Source organism: Lytechinus pictus, chromosome 4 (genome assembly GCF_037042905.1).
Source record: "Lytechinus pictus isolate F3 Inbred chromosome 4, Lp3.0, whole genome shotgun sequence".
NCBI classification, from domain to species: Eukaryota; Metazoa; Echinodermata; class Echinoidea; order Temnopleuroida; family Toxopneustidae; genus Lytechinus; species Lytechinus pictus.
Window position 1 is genome coordinate 9888653 of NC_087248.1, and position 18586 is coordinate 9907238.

General features: G+C 35.3%; 1 protein-coding gene across 1 annotated transcript in view; it reads right to left on the reverse strand.

Annotated features, from left to right (window-relative positions):
• LOC129259585 (E3 ubiquitin-protein ligase listerin-like) overlaps window positions 1-18586 on the reverse strand; it is a 41485-nt gene that overhangs the window by 13287 nt on the left and 9612 nt on the right. The window contains exons 12-22 of the mRNA XM_064098335.1: window positions 16186-16973; window positions 15223-15403; window positions 10247-10389; window positions 7074-7155; window positions 5930-6083; window positions 5446-5611; window positions 4376-4702; window positions 2552-2694; window positions 1952-2071; window positions 857-1005; window positions 7-142 (exon numbers count right to left, since the gene is read on the reverse strand). Of these exons, the coding sequence (XP_063954405.1) occupies window positions 7-142; window positions 857-1005; window positions 1952-2071; window positions 2552-2694; window positions 4376-4702; window positions 5446-5611; window positions 5930-6083; window positions 7074-7155; window positions 10247-10389; window positions 15223-15403; window positions 16186-16973 (2389 nt within the window). The remainder of the gene's footprint in view (window positions 1-6; window positions 143-856; window positions 1006-1951; window positions 2072-2551; window positions 2695-4375; window positions 4703-5445; window positions 5612-5929; window positions 6084-7073; window positions 7156-10246; window positions 10390-15222; window positions 15404-16185; window positions 16974-18586) is intronic.

Here is an 18586-nt window from a genome sequence, read left to right on the forward strand (position 1 = left end):
ACTCACCCACTGAAAAGGAAGACAGAGTTTGATTTCTCTCTCCAGTGTTGAAGCTGTCTTAGACTACTCAACGCAATGTCAGGCAAGACTCCATGACGATTCATGGTGATACATCTGATTAGTATTGCCAGGTTCGATATAGCTAGTGATGAATATAACAAACAAATTAAATGAGTAAATTAATGAAGACAAATATTAATCGTAATGATCACAATAATAATAATCTCTTCTTTTGTAGTGTACAACACAGACCGTGTCCCTAAATTCAGAAATGCAATTACATAAAGTAAAGAGTGCTGGGCACTGGGTCATGTTAAACACACTTTTACAAAGAAGTTTTGAAATCTATCTCCTTCATGAATATTTTTCTCATAATTAAGAAGTTGTTCCACTGGATGGCGCATCAGGTTTTGGCATCAATATACAATACAAAAAAATATAGAAACCTGTACTATAAAAAGTCACAGTGAATTTGACAAGAATTCAATGAAATGACCACCAAATTATTTGTACATGTACATGTTATTGCTGAAGAATAAATCAAATAAGCATGGAATTAAAGCCATGCCAGGTCTTATACGAAGCAATCATAATACACTGTCCCACATGTGCATATCTGTGTTGGTAATCTTTATTGTGATCATGTTTCAGCTTAAATATCATGATACTGTACAAAGTTAGGTTTATGTACATGAAAAAGATCTAGATCTACAATCAGATGGTGACAATAAACCATGAATTTGAAGACTTTCTCGTGAATCATAGTTTGCTGCAACTACATGTACATTGGTTTAGCTTGAAATCATTTCACACTAAATAGGTACATGTAAGGGTTGGCAGTGAAGTAATCACTTACCACACAGACTGGTGATCTGATCTCCTTCACATGACATCAGCATCCCAGCATGGCACTCAGCAAGCTCCTGGCAATGCCTATCATTGAAATGAGGCACCAGTCTCTCTACTGTCTGCAGTATCTCCTCACTGGAAATCTCAAGCCATGGTCTGTGAATGAAATTATGGACACTCAGCTCAGATCTCACGACAAGTCAACAAAAGTTTATTTTAATTTTGCATTCACTCTTGTAAAAGTATATATCCTCAAAGATAAAGTCTGGTACAACAAATTAAAATGTTCACTGATTGAACAAATCTCTCACAGAACTATAAAAAAAAACTATAAATGAATGAGACCTGTTTTTTTCAGGAAAATGTGTAATTACAGATTAATGAACAAATGAAGGTCACAAAAACTACTGGAAAACGCTATTCATTTTATAGTGTGGTCCATCATGTTGTTCCCTGTGTCAGCTACAATAGGAAAAGCATGTGGTAATGAAATGTATGTAATTCCAAGCAAGCCTGAATTATTTTGGCTACTTGTTTTTGTTCTAAATTCAGGCATATGATAAACGCATAGAGGTTTGCTTCCAATCATTACCTATCAAAATTAGATTTCTATTCCAGATCTCAAACTATACTTTGATAGTTTTATCAATTTGATAACAATAGCTTATCAGGATTGATGGACTATAAACAAAACCATATGTTAATAGAAGTACCCCGACAATCCATGGGATGGACATCTACATGTATAATTATGTTCATAAGTTTGTAAGATTTGAGGCACGACTGGAACATCATCTTGGCTGCTAAATCATATTCTCAGTCACTGTTATTAGCATCATGTACAGGTAGTTGAAATATAATCTTTTAGTTAATTTAAATTCTTGTGATGACCAATTTGTGAATGTAAAGTTTGCTACTTGTTAAAATTCAATTAGGGATTAAAGAAATTCATTCTCACTTTGTTCAAGAACCAAGAAAAGTTCGAGGTTTCTTATTTTGGACAGGAACAAGTTCCAGCCATAAATACAAGTTTTAAGAATAACTCTTTAATATTTGGGGAAAAGTGGAAAGACATTAGGTTAAAAATAATTAATAAACCTACTGTGTTGGTGTGTCCATGGGTTGCCAGATACTTATTCGGTCCTTGTCACTATTGTGTTTGTAGTTGTTCTCAATAAAGCAGTGGAGAACATATGACCAAAGGCCACCAGATTTCAGAGACCTGGTAGAAGAATAAGATTAGTAATTAGATTCAGTGCTATTATGATAAAAAGAAATTATCATTATCTTCATCGTAATCATCATAAATCATATGCATCACCATCAACATCATCATTACCATGATTATAACTATCATCATCATCACAATCACTAATACCATCAACATCATCATTACCATGATTATAACTATCATCATCATCACAATCACTAATACCATCATCATCATCATTATCATAATCACCATTTCCAGCATCATCATCATCATCATCATCACCATCATCATCATCACCATCATCATCATCACCATCATCACCATCATCATCATCATCACCATCATCATCACCATCATCATCATCATCATCACCATCATCATCATCATCATCAACATCATCATCACCTTCAACACATCACCACAGTATTCATCACCAGTACAACACTGCCATTGCCTCTGTCATCCTGCAGCCCAGATAAAGCTACCCACCTGTCAAGTATGTGGCCAAACAGCTGCTGCCACTCGGGTTGTGTCAGGTGCTCCCAGATGCCGTCTGTTGCCTGCCCCAAGGTCTGTGGATATAGGTAGCAGTAGTCTGGTGATGACGCAATGACTGCCGTACCAGCTGCCAACTGAAGGAGAGATAAACAGGTTGAACTTGGTTAGAAAGGCCACTTGGAAGACTAGATTTCAACAAACAGGAACTGTTTCATAAAGGTATAACAACGCTTGGTTTACAACCAATTTTCTAATTTTTGTTTGGTCTCATGGACTTACCGGAATACAATGTAATCCCACCATAGTTGCTCTACACCGATATATTGACAATGGCTGTCACATACAAGAGAACATACAATGTTGGCTTAACCCTAGAGACGCCGGGCGGGGGGAATCAACCTCCCCCCCTTAACATTTTCCGAGACCATTCTGATGCGCGACAATTTTTGACCTACCGCTCGCCAACTTTTTACTTCGAAGTCTTGCGTATTTTTTGACCAAATTTATGATGCCCTGGAACGCAATTGAAAATTACACAACATAATGTAAGTGCATGCAGACCCAAAATTGCTCCAAAACATGATTTTTATACAAAGTCAATGCATATTCAGCTTTCTCATCTTATTTCACTTTCATTAGCTGAAATAAATTGATTTAAAAGGTTCTGCTATAAGTTTGACGGAAAAAACATAGAAAAACAAAAGGTAAAAAAAATTACATAAGAAATTCATAAAACAATAGAATACATAAGAAATTTATTTTCAAACCAGGATTCTTTTTATTTATAATTATTATTATAATTATATGAGGAATATTACACAAAGAAAACATTCTAGGAGCTTTTTGGAGTGAATTAGAGCAAAAAGTATAATTTACGCATAAATTAGCATAATTATTTAATATAAACAAATATGATATTAAAAAATGTAACTACACAACCTTGTAGATTACATCCCATAGTATCATCTCGCCAAATTTTCAGCAATCAGTCCCCCCCTGTAACACCTAAAAAGCATGGTCTGATTAGGGTTAACAAACTTCTGACAAATTGATAAGCATTTCTGAGAAAAAGTGACAAAACATCCAGGAGTGATTGATGAATAAAATACATGTAGAAGCAGCCAAATTTCCCTGTTCATATATTATAATCTACAAAAAACAACAAAGGTTGCAGCAATTCTGAGAATATGTTTTTTATATCAGCAGACATCAAAAGAATTTCAAAGTATTAGCTCTTTTTTAAAAATACCTAAAATAGCAAGTGTACAGATGTTATTTGTGCTTTCTTAACAGATGCAGTCATTTGCTTGTTTATTCAAAAGAAAACCCTTTGTGACCTTAAAATTAAATGCTCTGCACTATTATGAGGATGTGCATGATCTATTAATACATGTACTAGTAATACACTGCAGCATCTTGACTAACCCTGTACATATATGCCCTAGTCAGGAGAATACTGCAATGATGCAACAAATATTGTAATATTTTCAGAGGTACAATAATGGTTTGTCAGAAAGTGCTTACTAACGTATATTGGTAATATTATCATAATGTCTCAATAGTGGCATATATAGATGTACATGAACAGGGCATGAAACACCAGTGGTTTTAATAATGAAAACATCCCTAATGTGTTAAAAGGTAGACATAAACTGTACAACAGAGTACTATATCATGATGACAAAGACATTGGAGTTATTCCAGACTTTTCCCCTTGAACAACATATCAAGAGGAAATTGCCTTCACTGTTATTAACCAAACTGTCAAAACATGTTTACAGATCTGCCAAAACTACATGTAAATATGTCAAATACCTTCTGTGGAGCTGCTTCAAATCCAGTCATCGCCTGACACCACTCTCTCATATACATCACTTCAGTGATGGCAGATTGCAGGGCTTCACATTGCCATGGCAACCAACTCATTTTCAAGGCAATAACCTCATCCTCTTCTCCAACTTCATCATCATTTTCTTGTAAAACTGGATGAACTGTTGGAGCATTTTTGGCCAGTTCTGATATGAGCGTACTGACGAAAAGAGCGAGTTTCATTGCTTGTGGGGCATTGGTTTTGTTGGCTGAGGTCAAAGGTGAAAGGTTGTACTGGGTCATCTGCTGACCAATCACTGCAGAGGATATCCACTGTGGAGAGAGCACAATAATGGCTTTATCTGAAGACAAAGGTTCATATGGGTTCAATTTCTTTTTTTTTAATCAGTAATCAAGAGTTGACATTTTATACTTTGCTTTAGTGATTGACATAGAAACATTATTTTCCAAAAGTGCATTCACTTGCTACTCAATAAAGCATGTGTTCCTTCATTATTCTATTGTACACTATTTCCAAAGACCTAGGCCAACATATATGCACACTCAGTCTCCCACAGGCTAAAAGGATTATTATCTTTTGAAATTACATGTGTCTTTCCAGCAGTCCCTAAATCAAAATAACAGATCAGTGTTAGAGCTGGAACCCCCCCCCCCTTCCCCTTGCATTAGAGGCACCCTTAAATTGTGATGGGGGATCAGAAATTAGCCAACTTTTGAACCATCAATCCTTTTCCATTTATATAAAAAACATATCAATACTTTTAAAAAATGATTATCCATAAACATGGACACAATTTAGAAGGCAAAAGAGCCTCATTGGTGCTAACACCAGGAAGGGCAAATCCCCCACCCCCCCAAAAAAAAGTTCATATATATATATATACTCCTTAACAAACAAACAAACAAAAGTAAAATACAGCCTGACAAAAAGATAGAGGATCTAAATTTTGATGACTACATGCATAAAACTGTGATAATGATAGTGTAAATCTCCTATTTTGATAATGGAAAAGGGCTAATTTCTTTATCGGGGCAACACACTACCCTTCACTCACCTGATTGGCTAATTCCCGTCTCTGACTATCCCACTCAGTATCAGAAGGAAGCACAGACACCAATAGGGTCTTCAATACATCCTGACAACTATCTTCATGGTTGCTAGGTAACCCATCCAAGATGGCTGCCAAAAAGGCACTTGTGGATGCCCCCAACTCCTCAAACCTTATTGGAATTTAAATTGAAAGTCAGAAGTTATACAAAATATTGCTACCAAAAATGCAGAAGAATTACTTGACATTGAAATTGGAACTCTGTACTCAATATACAGTGTAAAAGATATTTGAAAGCAAAATGATCTATGCTGGTATATTTTTATTATGGTAAATATAATCACATTTTACATTAATAAAATCTTATAAAATACAAATGAATTAAACTTTTATATGCTTCGAATTATCCAACAAGAGCAAAAATGTACTAGTTGATCAAACATGACAAGAAAATATGAGAAACTTTCTGGAATCTCAGGTAATTACTTACTGGTGTACGTTCCCTTCTTTGTCATTCAGTGTTTGTTTGATCCACTGTGTAGTCCTGACAAGCAAGCCTTGATCGGTGAGCAACCCACCAGTCTGCTTTACTAATGATTGCACTCCTTGAACCCAAGTTTGACGTACTTTCTCCTTCAAAGATCCTGCATGTGACACATGGAATCAATTATCAAATACATCGCACAATGCTCTTGGTAAGTGTAATGATTACTTGAAGAATAATGGGCAAGTGCTAATTGTGGTAGAAATGTGCATTGTTCCAAAATGAAATTACATCACCAAGTACTGTTATGCCGACAAAACAAAAATTGTGTGTGACAATAATGCAATCATTACTTTCTTTCTCTTGTAACAGTTTTGGTGTAAATAAGAAGGGTGATGACAATGAAAATGATAGATGATAAAAATGATGATGATGGTGGTGATGGTGATGAGGATGATGATGATAATGATGAAGAAGATGGTGTTTGTGATGATGATGGTGATGATGATGATGATGGTGATGATGGTGATGATGATGATGATAATAATGATGATGATGATAATAATGAAGAATATGGTTTTTGTGATGGTGATGATGATGATGATGATGATTGATGATGATGGTATGATGATGAGGATGATGATGGTGATGATGATGATGATGAGGAGGAAGAGGAGGATGAGGAGGATGATGATGATGATGATGATGATAATGATGATAATGATGAAGATGGTGTTTGTGATGATGGTGTTAGTGATGGTGATGATGATGAAGATGGTGTTGGTGATGGTGACAGTGATGATGAAGATAATGATGATGATGAAGATGGTGTTTGTGATGATGATAGTGATGGTGATGATCATAATGATGATGGCGACGGTGACAAAAAAAATGGTGGTGGTAATAATGATGGTAAAAATGCCGGGTTGAAATGATATTGAGAACGATGATGGTGATGATAATGTAAATGAGGATATGGTGGAGGAAGAGGATGACAAGGAAGAGGATGATTATGATGACTTGATGATCATTACAGTAGTAATAATGGTAAAGGCAACAATGACGATTATAATTATAATCATCATGATTGACGATTATGGAACATACATTAGACATCAGTGACAATGAGATTGACTACACAATATCATACCTGATAGATTGTGAGCATTTTTGCATTCCAGTTGAAAGATGGCTAGTAAGAGGTCAGTGGAGGATGAGAGATGAATACATCCCTGAGGAAAGAAAACAAAATTATTCAATTCAATTTAATTACATAGTATCCTCAACATGGGCTTTACATTTCAAATGTATCTCATTGTCCTTTTGATCTTTTCACACGGTCTTTTCAATGAGGGATCCATAATTGTACAAGCCAATTCAGTTTCATAGTGGACCTCTCTATTTCTACCAAAACATTAAGAACTCATTTTCAGGGGCAACATTACATGATCATTCTGAATTTCAATTCTATAATTCTTTTATTTTGTTAATTATTTTTAATGATATTTATATTTCCTTTGAATTTGTTTTGTTGGAAATCTGAAAAAATAAACTGAAATAAAAACTGATCTTATCCTTTTAGAAATAAAGCCTTCACTCAGGGTGCTACATAACTTTTTTGAAGCACTTGCCCAGTCGGGCAAGTAAATTTTCAAATAGTTTGAAAATACTTGCCCGAATATAGATTTCACTTGCCCGAAAAATCCTTCAAAACAAAGTTTTATTGCTTTAAAACAAGTTATAGGCTTACTGTTTTCCATACCATACCATTGATGGCTTTAATATATTTTTCAACATGACTTCTGATGTACATGTACCTTGTATTTCTTTTTTTTTAATGATTTTTATCTTGTACATCATGACAAAATATATGGTCAATATGCTCTTTAATCTATTTCCTAATCTCATATATTTTCCATATATTTTGGAGGGGACTAGGATGCACAATAAAAAAAGGGGAATTCACTGAAAATAACCAGAGAAAAAAAAACTTAAGAGAGGGGGAGAGAATGAAAGAAAAAAAATAAGAAAGGAGGAAGAAATAAAGGAAGGAAGAAAGAAAGAAAGAGAGAGAGAGAATGGCTGCGGGGAAGAGAAAGAAAGAAAGAAAGAAAGGAAGGAAGAAAGAAGGGAAAGAAGGAAGGAAAGGAAAAAGAAAGAAAAAAAAAACTGAGAGAAAAAACTGAGGGGAAGAGAAAGAAAGGAACGAATAAAGAAAGAAAAAGGTAAAAGGAAAGAAAGGAAAAGGTAAAGGATGCATGGATGGAAGGAAGAGAAAGGGAAATAAAGAAAACAAGAGAAAGGAAAGAAAAAAGAAAGGAAGAAAGAAAAGGTAAAAGGATAGATGGAAGGAAGGGAAAAAAAAGAAAATAAAGATAGAATGAAAGACAGAAAGAAATGAAGGAAGGAATGAAGGAAAGAGATGAAGGAAGGCAGAAAGAAAGAAAATAAGGAAGAAAGAAAAGGATTGATGGAAAATAAAAGAAGGATTAAAAGAACGAAGGACAGAAATAATGAAAATCAGAAAAAAAGAAGGAAAGAAAGAAGAAGGAAGAAAGAAGGAAGGAAAGAAAAAGGAAAGGAGAAAAAAATAGAGAAAAAAAAACTGATGGGAATAGAAAGAAAGGAAAGAAAGAAAGGAACGAATAAAAAAAAGAAAAAGAAAAAAGAAAGAAAAAAGGTAAAAGGAAAGAAAGGAATATAAAAAAAAAGGTAAAGGATGGATGGAAGGAAGGAAAAGGGAAAGAAAAAAATGAGAGAAAAGAACTTGAGAAAGAAAAGGTAAAAGGATAGATGGAAGGAAGTAAAAAAAGAAAAGAAAGATATAACGAAAGACAGAAAGAAATGAAGGAAGGAATGAAGGAAAGAAAGAGATGAAGCAAGGCAGAAAGAAAAAATAAGGAAGAAAAGAAACGATGGATGGAAAAAAAAAAAGATCAAAAGACAGAAATAAAGAAAATCAGAAAGAAACTGAAAGAAAGGAAGGAAGGAGAAAGAAAGAACGAAAGACAAAAAGAAAGGAAGGAATGAAGGAAAGAAATAAAGAAAGGAAAGAAAGAATGAGGGATGAAGAAAGGAAGAAAAAAAGAAAGGAAGAAAAGGTAAAGAATGGATGGACGGAAGAAAGACAGTAAGAAAGAATGAAAGGAAGGGGAAAAAGAAGGAAGGATTAAAGAAAGAGGTAAATAAAGGTTGGATGGAAGGAAGAAAGAAAAAAGATAGAAAGAAAAGAATGACAAAAAGAAAGACAGCTATAATAGTAACAGAAAAAATGAACAAAAGAAGGAAGGGAATTTAAAGAAATAAAGAGAGATTCAAAAGAAGGAAAGATTGAAAAGAAAAGGAAAGATAGGCAGAAAGAAAGAAAACAGTAAAGAAGAAAGCTCAGACTATCCAGTCATAAATAAAGAAGAAAATTTATCAATTTCCTTGGCTAAAAAAAAATAGTTAGGCCTACGAAAGAAACCACGTTTATCAACATACACACAAATCGATCGAAACCCGATCTTTTTGAAGCATAACAGAAGTGAAATTTTTTCCTTTTACTGCTTTAATACAAATGATAGAGCTGCCCCAATTTTTAGGAAATGTGGACATTACAAGAGTTTTCATTGGTAAGAAATGTGAAGTTTGACAGTTCTGTGGGAGATTTCTTCCAGAGCAAACTTCGTTCGTGCAGCAACGTAGAAACCATGGGCTAGGCGCTAGCTAGCTAGGTATGCTAGACTGCCATTGATTCTGTGTGTGTGTGTACGTGTCTGAGCTGTGTGTTTATTGCAGAAAATGGCGCAAATTTTGCAATTCGAATCATGACTTATAAACTTTTTTGAAAGAAATTAATGATATGGCTTTTTTCTCTCTTTTTCTTTTCTATATTTTTTATGGTGAAATATGGGGAATCTTTCTAAAATATAATTTCTATATGAGAATTTTGCTTGCCCGATTCGGGCAATTAGTTTTTTTCTTTGCTTCAAAACACTTGCCCGACTCTAACTTTTACTTGCCCCGGGCAATCGGGCAAGCGCTTATGTCGCACCCTGCTTCACTTCAGAGGTAACCTTTAGTATTGAACTAAGATATATGCAGATCAATTAGAGTAATGAATAATAATGTATGTCGCTCTGTGAATAGATATTTCTATTTTTTTTTTTTTTTTTCTTATTTCAATCAATAGAGACTTGGTATTATCACCATAATAAGTGCTACATGTATATAAGCAAATTTATTACCATGATCATTATCAATTTTAATTCTCTTCTGAACTTAACACTTAACGAGTATTCTAAAATGCACATGCCATGTGAATAATCATAATGAGCTAACCTTAACAGCAGAAAAGAAATTGGTGGTCACATCACATATGAAGCTGATGCATTGGGTTGCCTTGGCAACAACATCTGGTCTGGTAAGGGCATGGTAAAATCCAACGAGGAGCAGCTCAGCATAAGTGGTTCCAATCAGTGGCTCTGAAAAAAAGAAAGAAGACATATATGCCTTTATTCTGAAATCCATTTTAACATCCACTATTGTCTTATTCTGTGCTGAAATTATGGGAGGTTAAACATGAAATTTAACATTTCGAAATTTAGTGTATGTTCATCATTATGAAAATGTCAACACTTTGTTTACAGTGTATATTTCTCATGTTTCCTTATTAATGTTGAAGACAAGTGGAGCGCCTCTGGCAGTCTCACCTGCATTATGCGATTCAATATAGCAGCAGTGTTGCCTTAGAAAACTACTATAAAATAATTATTCACAAAAAACACCATTCATATACATGTAATGATACAATATTATGTTCATTGACCCTAAATGACATTTGACATTGATCATGTGACCTAAGACTTGTCAGTGATACTTGATTACCCCTATGTCAACAATTCATAAACTATATCCATAAACTTTGAGAGTTACATGTATGACAGCAATTTAATAATTACCTCTAACATGGCCAAACTTCATTGACCTGAATGACCTTTGACCTTGTTCATGTGACCTGAAACTCGCACAGGATGTTCAGTGATGCTTGATTACTCTATCAGATCCATAAACTTGCAAAGTTATGATGGTAATTCAAAAGTACCCCCAACTTGGCCACAATTCATTGACCTTAAATGACCTTTGACCTTGGTCATGTGACTTGAAACTTGCAAAAGATGTTCAGTAATATTGATAACCCTTATGGCTAAGTTTCATGAACTAGGTCCATACACTTTTTAAGTTATGATGACATTTCAAAAACTTAACCTTAGGTTATGATTTTAATATTGACTCCCCCAACATGGTCTAAGTTCATTGTCCCTAAATGACCTTTGACCTTGGTCATGTGACCTGAAACTAACGCAGGATACTTGATTAACCTTATGTCCAAGTTTCATGAACTAGGTCCATACACTTTCTAAGTTATGCTGTCATTTCAAAAACTTAACCTTCGGTTAAGATTTGATGTTGACCCCGCTGCCACCATCGGAAAAGCGGCGCCTATAGTCTCACTCTGCTATGCAGGTGAGACAAAATCAAAGTAGACACCAAAGAAAGTAAATATAAATGAACAGGTGTTATTTACTTTCTCTAATGACTGTCTGTGATGTTGATCCTTGACAAATTATTTGAGTATGAGCATGCTAGTAATTACCAAAAAAAAAAAAAAAACATAAATGGTATAAATTTGATGACATGTCAAACTCTAAACTAAAACAAATCACTGAACAAATAGCATCCCACATCAAATACAGGTGTGCAATCATGTTCTTCTTTATTGTATCAATCATAGCAATATTTCTCATGTTTACATCCAAAACTGGAAAGAGCAAACATCATTGAAGTTGAATAATTGACATTTTGTTTTAAAAATTTGCTTGAAAAAGCAATGTCTGCCCTTTGGTGATAATAACTTCCAATGGCTGGTTTCACCAAAATTGCAATCTTCCTTGTCTATTATCTATTTGATGTTTGAACATGTTGGGCATGGCCCCTTCTTTCAATTCATAAACTCAAAATTTTTTGCTCGCTCTTGCCACACCTATAAAATAATTACCAAGTATTTGGTGATTGGTATTCTTGATCGATTCTTAGAATACTAAGTGGACTTGTGCTCATATAATTATGTTCTCTTAACATGCCATGCATGTCGTATTCCTTTACTCATTATCAATACATGTCTTGGTATCTTGCAAATTATCATGATAAAGGAGTACTATAGATGTGCATAGTTAACTATGCTGTTTGATTGATGTCATGCAGGTCATACTCATTACTCTTTCGTAATACTCTTTTACTATTTTTGTCTTTTTTATTGTTCACCTTTGCAATGCCAACATTCTTCTATTAGGAAAAAAGTAAAGACATGTTTTCATTGTGAGCTCTTGATCATGCACTGCATGCTTGCATTACACTTTGAGTATCGTCTATTTTATTATTATTAACTTCTATTTGAATAATCGACTTTGTGTTAGACAATTCGTTTGATCTAGTCATGTCTGTCCTTTTGTACCTAACTTCTATTGGTTGGCTTTACTGAATGGTAATATTCCTTTCTAACATCGATCTTAATGTCAATTTTCAATAATATCTTAAAATTTAATTTCTCACATTTAAATTCTCACATTAGCTCTTCACTACACCTACTTTGTAAAATGGAGATCAAACTTCAAACAGGTAATTTTTTGTTTAATCTCTTCATTCATAGGAGCTATCACATTTTTTTTTTCTTTATTGAATGAATGTATACAATGTATGTGTGGATTATTGGTGATCAATTTTATCAAGGAATATATACAATTTTTAAGTTAAGGACCTGTGTCCTGTTTAATAAAGATTAGTTATGATAACAAATGCAAAATTTCTATCATAAGTTCATCATCAGTCAATCAAATTGAATAATATCAGTAGATCAAACTGTCATGTGTTATGATTTGTTTAAATGAACCCCTGCTGTTTTTAAACTTTAAACAAGTGGAATGCCTCTGGCGGTCTCACCTGCATCACGCGATTCAATATAGTAGCAGTGCTGACTTTGAAAACTACTATAAAATAATTATTCACAAAAAACACCATTCATATAATGATACAATTAGGGACAGTGATTTTCCGCGATCGCGGAAAACGGACGGAATTCACGGAAATTGCCTTTTGAAACGGAAAGTGCCATTTCAAACGGAAAATCACGGAAAACATATTTTTCCTCAGAATACACAGAACAGCAACAGTAATTACTCCAAAATCTCAACAAAATACTAATATTAACTGGCCACAAAACCTCACAAAACACGATCTCACTTCACTACAAAGTATGACAATCCACACGTCGTGACTGCTCTTTACTCCATCAACTCTCGATCGTACCCCGCGGGCCTCGCCCGCGTCCCGGGTCTTGGCCGGCGGCGGGGTCGGCCGTATCGAAAACATTCACATACAAACAACACAGTCGTGTGTTGCTGCCCTGAAGATGTAACAGCACGATATTCCGGTCTTGAAATCCAAAATGGCGGATAGGCTAAAGTCGTTGACTGGTCGTAACGATGTCCAAAAACCCCCAAAATTATCGATAAAATTTAATTTAACAAAAAAATAATGCTAATAATGTGAAAGGTAAGGATGTATTTATGTCAGATATGTTTGTAAAATTATTTTGTGTACCTGCATAGATCCGATTAGAGCGGATTCTACTGCGTTGTTGGTACAGTGGCAGATACAAATTTTGACCAGCGCAGCGAGAGTGATATATTGCTACTGAATGGTAAACGGAATTGCCAATTTTCCGTGTACACAAAGTCTATGGGGAAACGGAATTTCCGTTTTCTGACATGCTGAAACGGAATTTACGATTTTCTGAAACGGAAAAGGCAATTTTTTTAAACGGAAAATCACTGTCCCTATACAATACTACGTTCATTGACATTTGACCTTGATCATGTGACCTAAAACTTGTCAGTCATACTTGATTACCCCTATATCCACATTTTATACACTATATCTATAAACTTTGAAAGTTATAACAGCAATCTAATGATTACCTCTAAAATGGCCAAAGTTCAATGAACTTAAATGACCTTTGACATCGGTCATGTGACCTGAAACTTTGACGGGATCTTGATTACTCTTATGTCCAAGTTTCATGAATCAGATCCATAAACTTTCAAAGTTTTTATGGTAATTCAACAGATACCCCCCCATATTGCCAAAGTTCATTGACCTTTGACCTTGGTCATGTGACCTGAAATTCGCAAAGGATGTTCAGTGATACTTGATTACTCTTATGTCCAAGTTTTATGAACTAGACCAATAAACTTAAATGACCTTTGACATTGGTCATGTAACCTGAAACTTTGACGGGATCTTGATTACTCTTATGTCCAAGTTTCATGAATCAGATCCATAAACTTTCAAAGTTATGATGGTAATTCAACAAATACCCCCAACTTGGCCAAAGTTCATTGACCTTACATGACCTTTGACCTTAATCATGTGACCTGAAACTCACACAGGATGTTCAGTGATACTTGATTACTCTTATATCCAAGTTTCATGAATCAGATCCATAAACTTTCGAAGTTATAATGGTAATTCAACAGATACCCCCATTATGGCCAAAGTTCATTGACCTTTGACCTTGGTCATGTGACCTGAAATGCACACAGGATGTTCAGTGATACTTTATTACTCTTATGTCCAAGTTTTATGAACTTGACCAATAAAGTTTAAAAGTTATGATGGTAATTCAATAAATACCCCCAATTTGGCCAAAGTTCATTGACCCTAAATGACCTTTGACCTTAATCATGTGACCTGAAACTTGCACAGGATGTTCAGTGATACTTGATTACTTTTATGCCTAAGTTTCGTGAATCAGATCCATAAACTTTCAAAGATATGATGGTAATTCAACAGATACCCCCAATTTGGCCAAAGTTCATTGACCCTAAATGACCTTTGACCTTGGTCATGTGACCTGAAACTCAGGCAGGATGTTCACTCATACTTGATTAACCTTATGTATAAGTTTCATGAACTAGGTCCATATACTTCCTAAGTTATGCTGTCATTTCAAAAACTTAACCTTCGGTTAAGATTTGGTGTTGACGCCGCCGTCGCCGTCAGAAAAGCGGCGCCTATAGTCTCACTCTGCTATGCAGGTGAGATAAAAATGCCTCCCGCACCACCTATGATGGGCACATGCATAAAAGTTTCAAAATTCATTATGGGTGACATTTTATGGGTTTTTTGGTAGAGAGTCACATATAGTTAGTGCACATACTACACCCGACTAAAGGTACCCCATGATCAATAGGTCATACCGTCATGTTTGCCGGAGGAAAGGGCCAGGGAGATGAGCTTCCATCCTACAGAGCTGTACTCAAGCTGCCCTTCAAGAGTCAGACGGCACAGTTCATCTTGGATTGGTAGGAGCTTCTGACCAAACAGATCCGACTGAAGCCAAGCATCCATCGTCCATGATAGCTCGGGTTTATCTCTCATCTGTACGTAAGATAAGAAAACCAAGAATTTCATCTTATTGGATGTATACATTCAAGCATCCATTGTCCATGATACCCTAAGTTCATCTCCCATAGAATTTTTTTTTAATCTTTTTAAGAATTTAGTCATAACTGCTTTTGAATGTATTCATGGCTGTTGTATATTTCCATTTTTACATCAAGCTTTCAAAATAAGGAGATTTTTTTTTAATAAATAGTTATTATCTGTGCCTATACTGTATGTCTTATCTCTTTGAATGTCTTAGTCCCAACTGTCTTTCCTCTCATTTTCCAAACCCCTTCATCTGTGTCTGTATTTATTTATTTTATTGATTACTTCTTTGCAACCATCACAATTTGATTATCGACAATAATAAAAATGGCACATTTACATAAACAATTACACATACAATTAAATACCTAAAGGCAATCAAAAATCCATAACAATATATACTGTACATTGATTATTCAGAATGAAAGGGCAATGATCATCATGGATAAATAAAGAAAGAACAAGGAAGAAATGCGAAGATGCATGTCTCTGTCTGTGTTTACATGTATATGTACTCTTTGCCCCCTCTCTGTTAAAGAACAAAAAAATGTTCCTTCATGTCAAAGAAGGACAAAGGCAACAATGAATTAGAATAGTGTATAATAATTAAAACTCTATGCAAAACCTTGATGATTATCCTATTTCCTTTGTACATGTACATAATCAAGGTAGACATTCTCCAAATCTAAAAAAAATATTTTAACGTATCATCACTAATGAATCTACATTACCTTGCATATAGTGAGATGGAGAAGTTGCGACGTCTCCGCTTTGAGGCACACAGCATCGAAAACCAAGATCCGATTCTCTTCGTTGATGGTTAAGAGAACTGCAACAGTCATGTCAAGGACAGCTCCCAATCTTAACACCTTCTCCTGCTTTTTAAAATCACTTCCCTTCTCAACATCAAGTAACCATGGTAACAGGAATGAATAGATGCATCTCAGCGGAAGAAGATCATCATCACTAACATCATCCAGCTTTTCTACCCCCTCGTTCTCCTCCACCTTCTCATCCAGTTTACCCTTTTTGGATTCCTCATCCTCTTCTCCGGCATCCTCAGTGCTCTTCACATCTTCACTAGTCCTACTTAATTGTTGATCTTTGTCATTCTCACTTAATGACTTGCTCTCAGCTACTTCCTTATCTTGTACATCTCCTGTTGATACGGCATCTATGCTAGTGGGGTCACTTCCTGGGTGGGTTACACAAAGTGCATTTGCATCAGCTGCATTCTCATCAGTTGTGTTCACTCCAGATGTATCCACACCAGTTGTGTTCACATCAGTTGTATTCTCACCAAATGAATTCACATCAGTTGGATTAACACTGGCTGTATTCACACTTGCTGATTTCAGCAAGGTTCGGATGGTGCCTTGGGTGGGGAAAGTTTTGACGAGCTGGGCTAGGAAGTTGAGATGAGGTAGGGAGTCCTTCACTAGGTGGAACGATGACTGGATGAGGTCAGAGACGAGAGATGGAAGCTGGGGATGTTGGATGGATGGCTCGGTACTCAATGCTACACAAAGGCGAGGAAAAGAGACAAAGAGAAACAAGAGCAATAATAATAGTAATAATAATCATAATCATAATGATTATAAAATTTTATAGAACTTCTTGCCAGGGGAAACAAAACAAAACTATCATTACCCGAACTTTTGCTTGAGTTACCACTCCGTACATTTAAGTTCATTCACCTCACTTGGTCCAAGTCCGAGTGCAGCAGTGTGAAAAAAAGTTGAGGGATTGGAAATACAATGGAGAAACAAGTGGAACGCCTCTGGCAGTCTCGCCTGCATTACGCAATTTAATATAGCAGCAGTGCTAACTTTGAAAACTACTATAAAATAATCATTAACAAAAACATCATTCATATAATGACATAATACCATGTTCATTGACCATAAATGACATTTGAACTGTCAACTACACCCATGTCCACATTTCATTCACTCTATCCATAAACTTTCAAAGTTATGATGGCACTTCAACAATTACTCCAACATGGCCTAAGTTTATTGACCTTAACTGACCTTTGACTTGGTTTTGTGACCTGAAACTCACAGGGGATGTTCAGTGATGCTTGATTACTCTTATGTCCAAGTTTTATGAACTAGATCCATAAACTTTCAGAGTTAGGATGGTAATTTAACATATACCCCCAACACGGCCAAAGTTCATTGACCTTAAATGACCATTGACCATGGTCATGTGACCTGAAACTCGCACAGGATATTCAGTGGTACTTGATTAACCTAATGTCTAAGTTTCATGAACTAAATCCATAAATTTTCAAAGTTATGATGGTAATTCAACAAATACCCCCAACTTGGCCAAAGTTCATTGACCCTAAATGACCTTTGACCTTGGTCATGTGACCTGAAACTCAGGCAGGATGTTCACTAATACTTGATTAACCTTATGTCCAAGTTTCATGGACTAGATCCATAAATTTTCAAAGTTATGATAGTAATTCAACAAATACCTCCAAATTGACCAAAGTTCATTGACCCTAAATGACCTTTGACCTTGGTCACGTGACCTGAAACTCGAGCAGGATGTTCACTAATACTTGATTAATCTTATGCCCAAGTTTCATGAACTAGGTCCATATACTTTCTAAGTTATGATGTCATTTCAAAAACTTAACCTTCGGTTAAGATTTTGAAAATAATTTTCCCAACATGGTCTAAGTTCATTGACCCTAAATGACCTTTGACCTTGGTCATGTGACCTGAAACTCAGGCAGGATGTTCAGTAATACTTGATTAACCTTATGTCCAAGTTTCATGAACTAGGTCCATATACTTTCTAAGTTATGATGTCATTTCAAAAACTTAACCTTAGGTTAAGATTTGATGTTGACGCCGCCGCCGCCGCCGCCGTCGCCGCCGCCGTCGGAAAAGCGGCGCCTATAGTCTCGCTCTGCTATGCAGGCGAGACAAAAAGGAATCAAGTGGAAAAAATTAAAGAATTGTAGAGAAAATCAAATCATAGATATGACAGAGGGAAAAAAAATAGAATGATGGAGATTCAAAACTTTTGAAGAGATTACAACTCGTTTGTAATTCCAATTCAATATCTTTAAACATTTTTTTTCTATAACTACGAAAGAAGTCTTGTTACAATTGG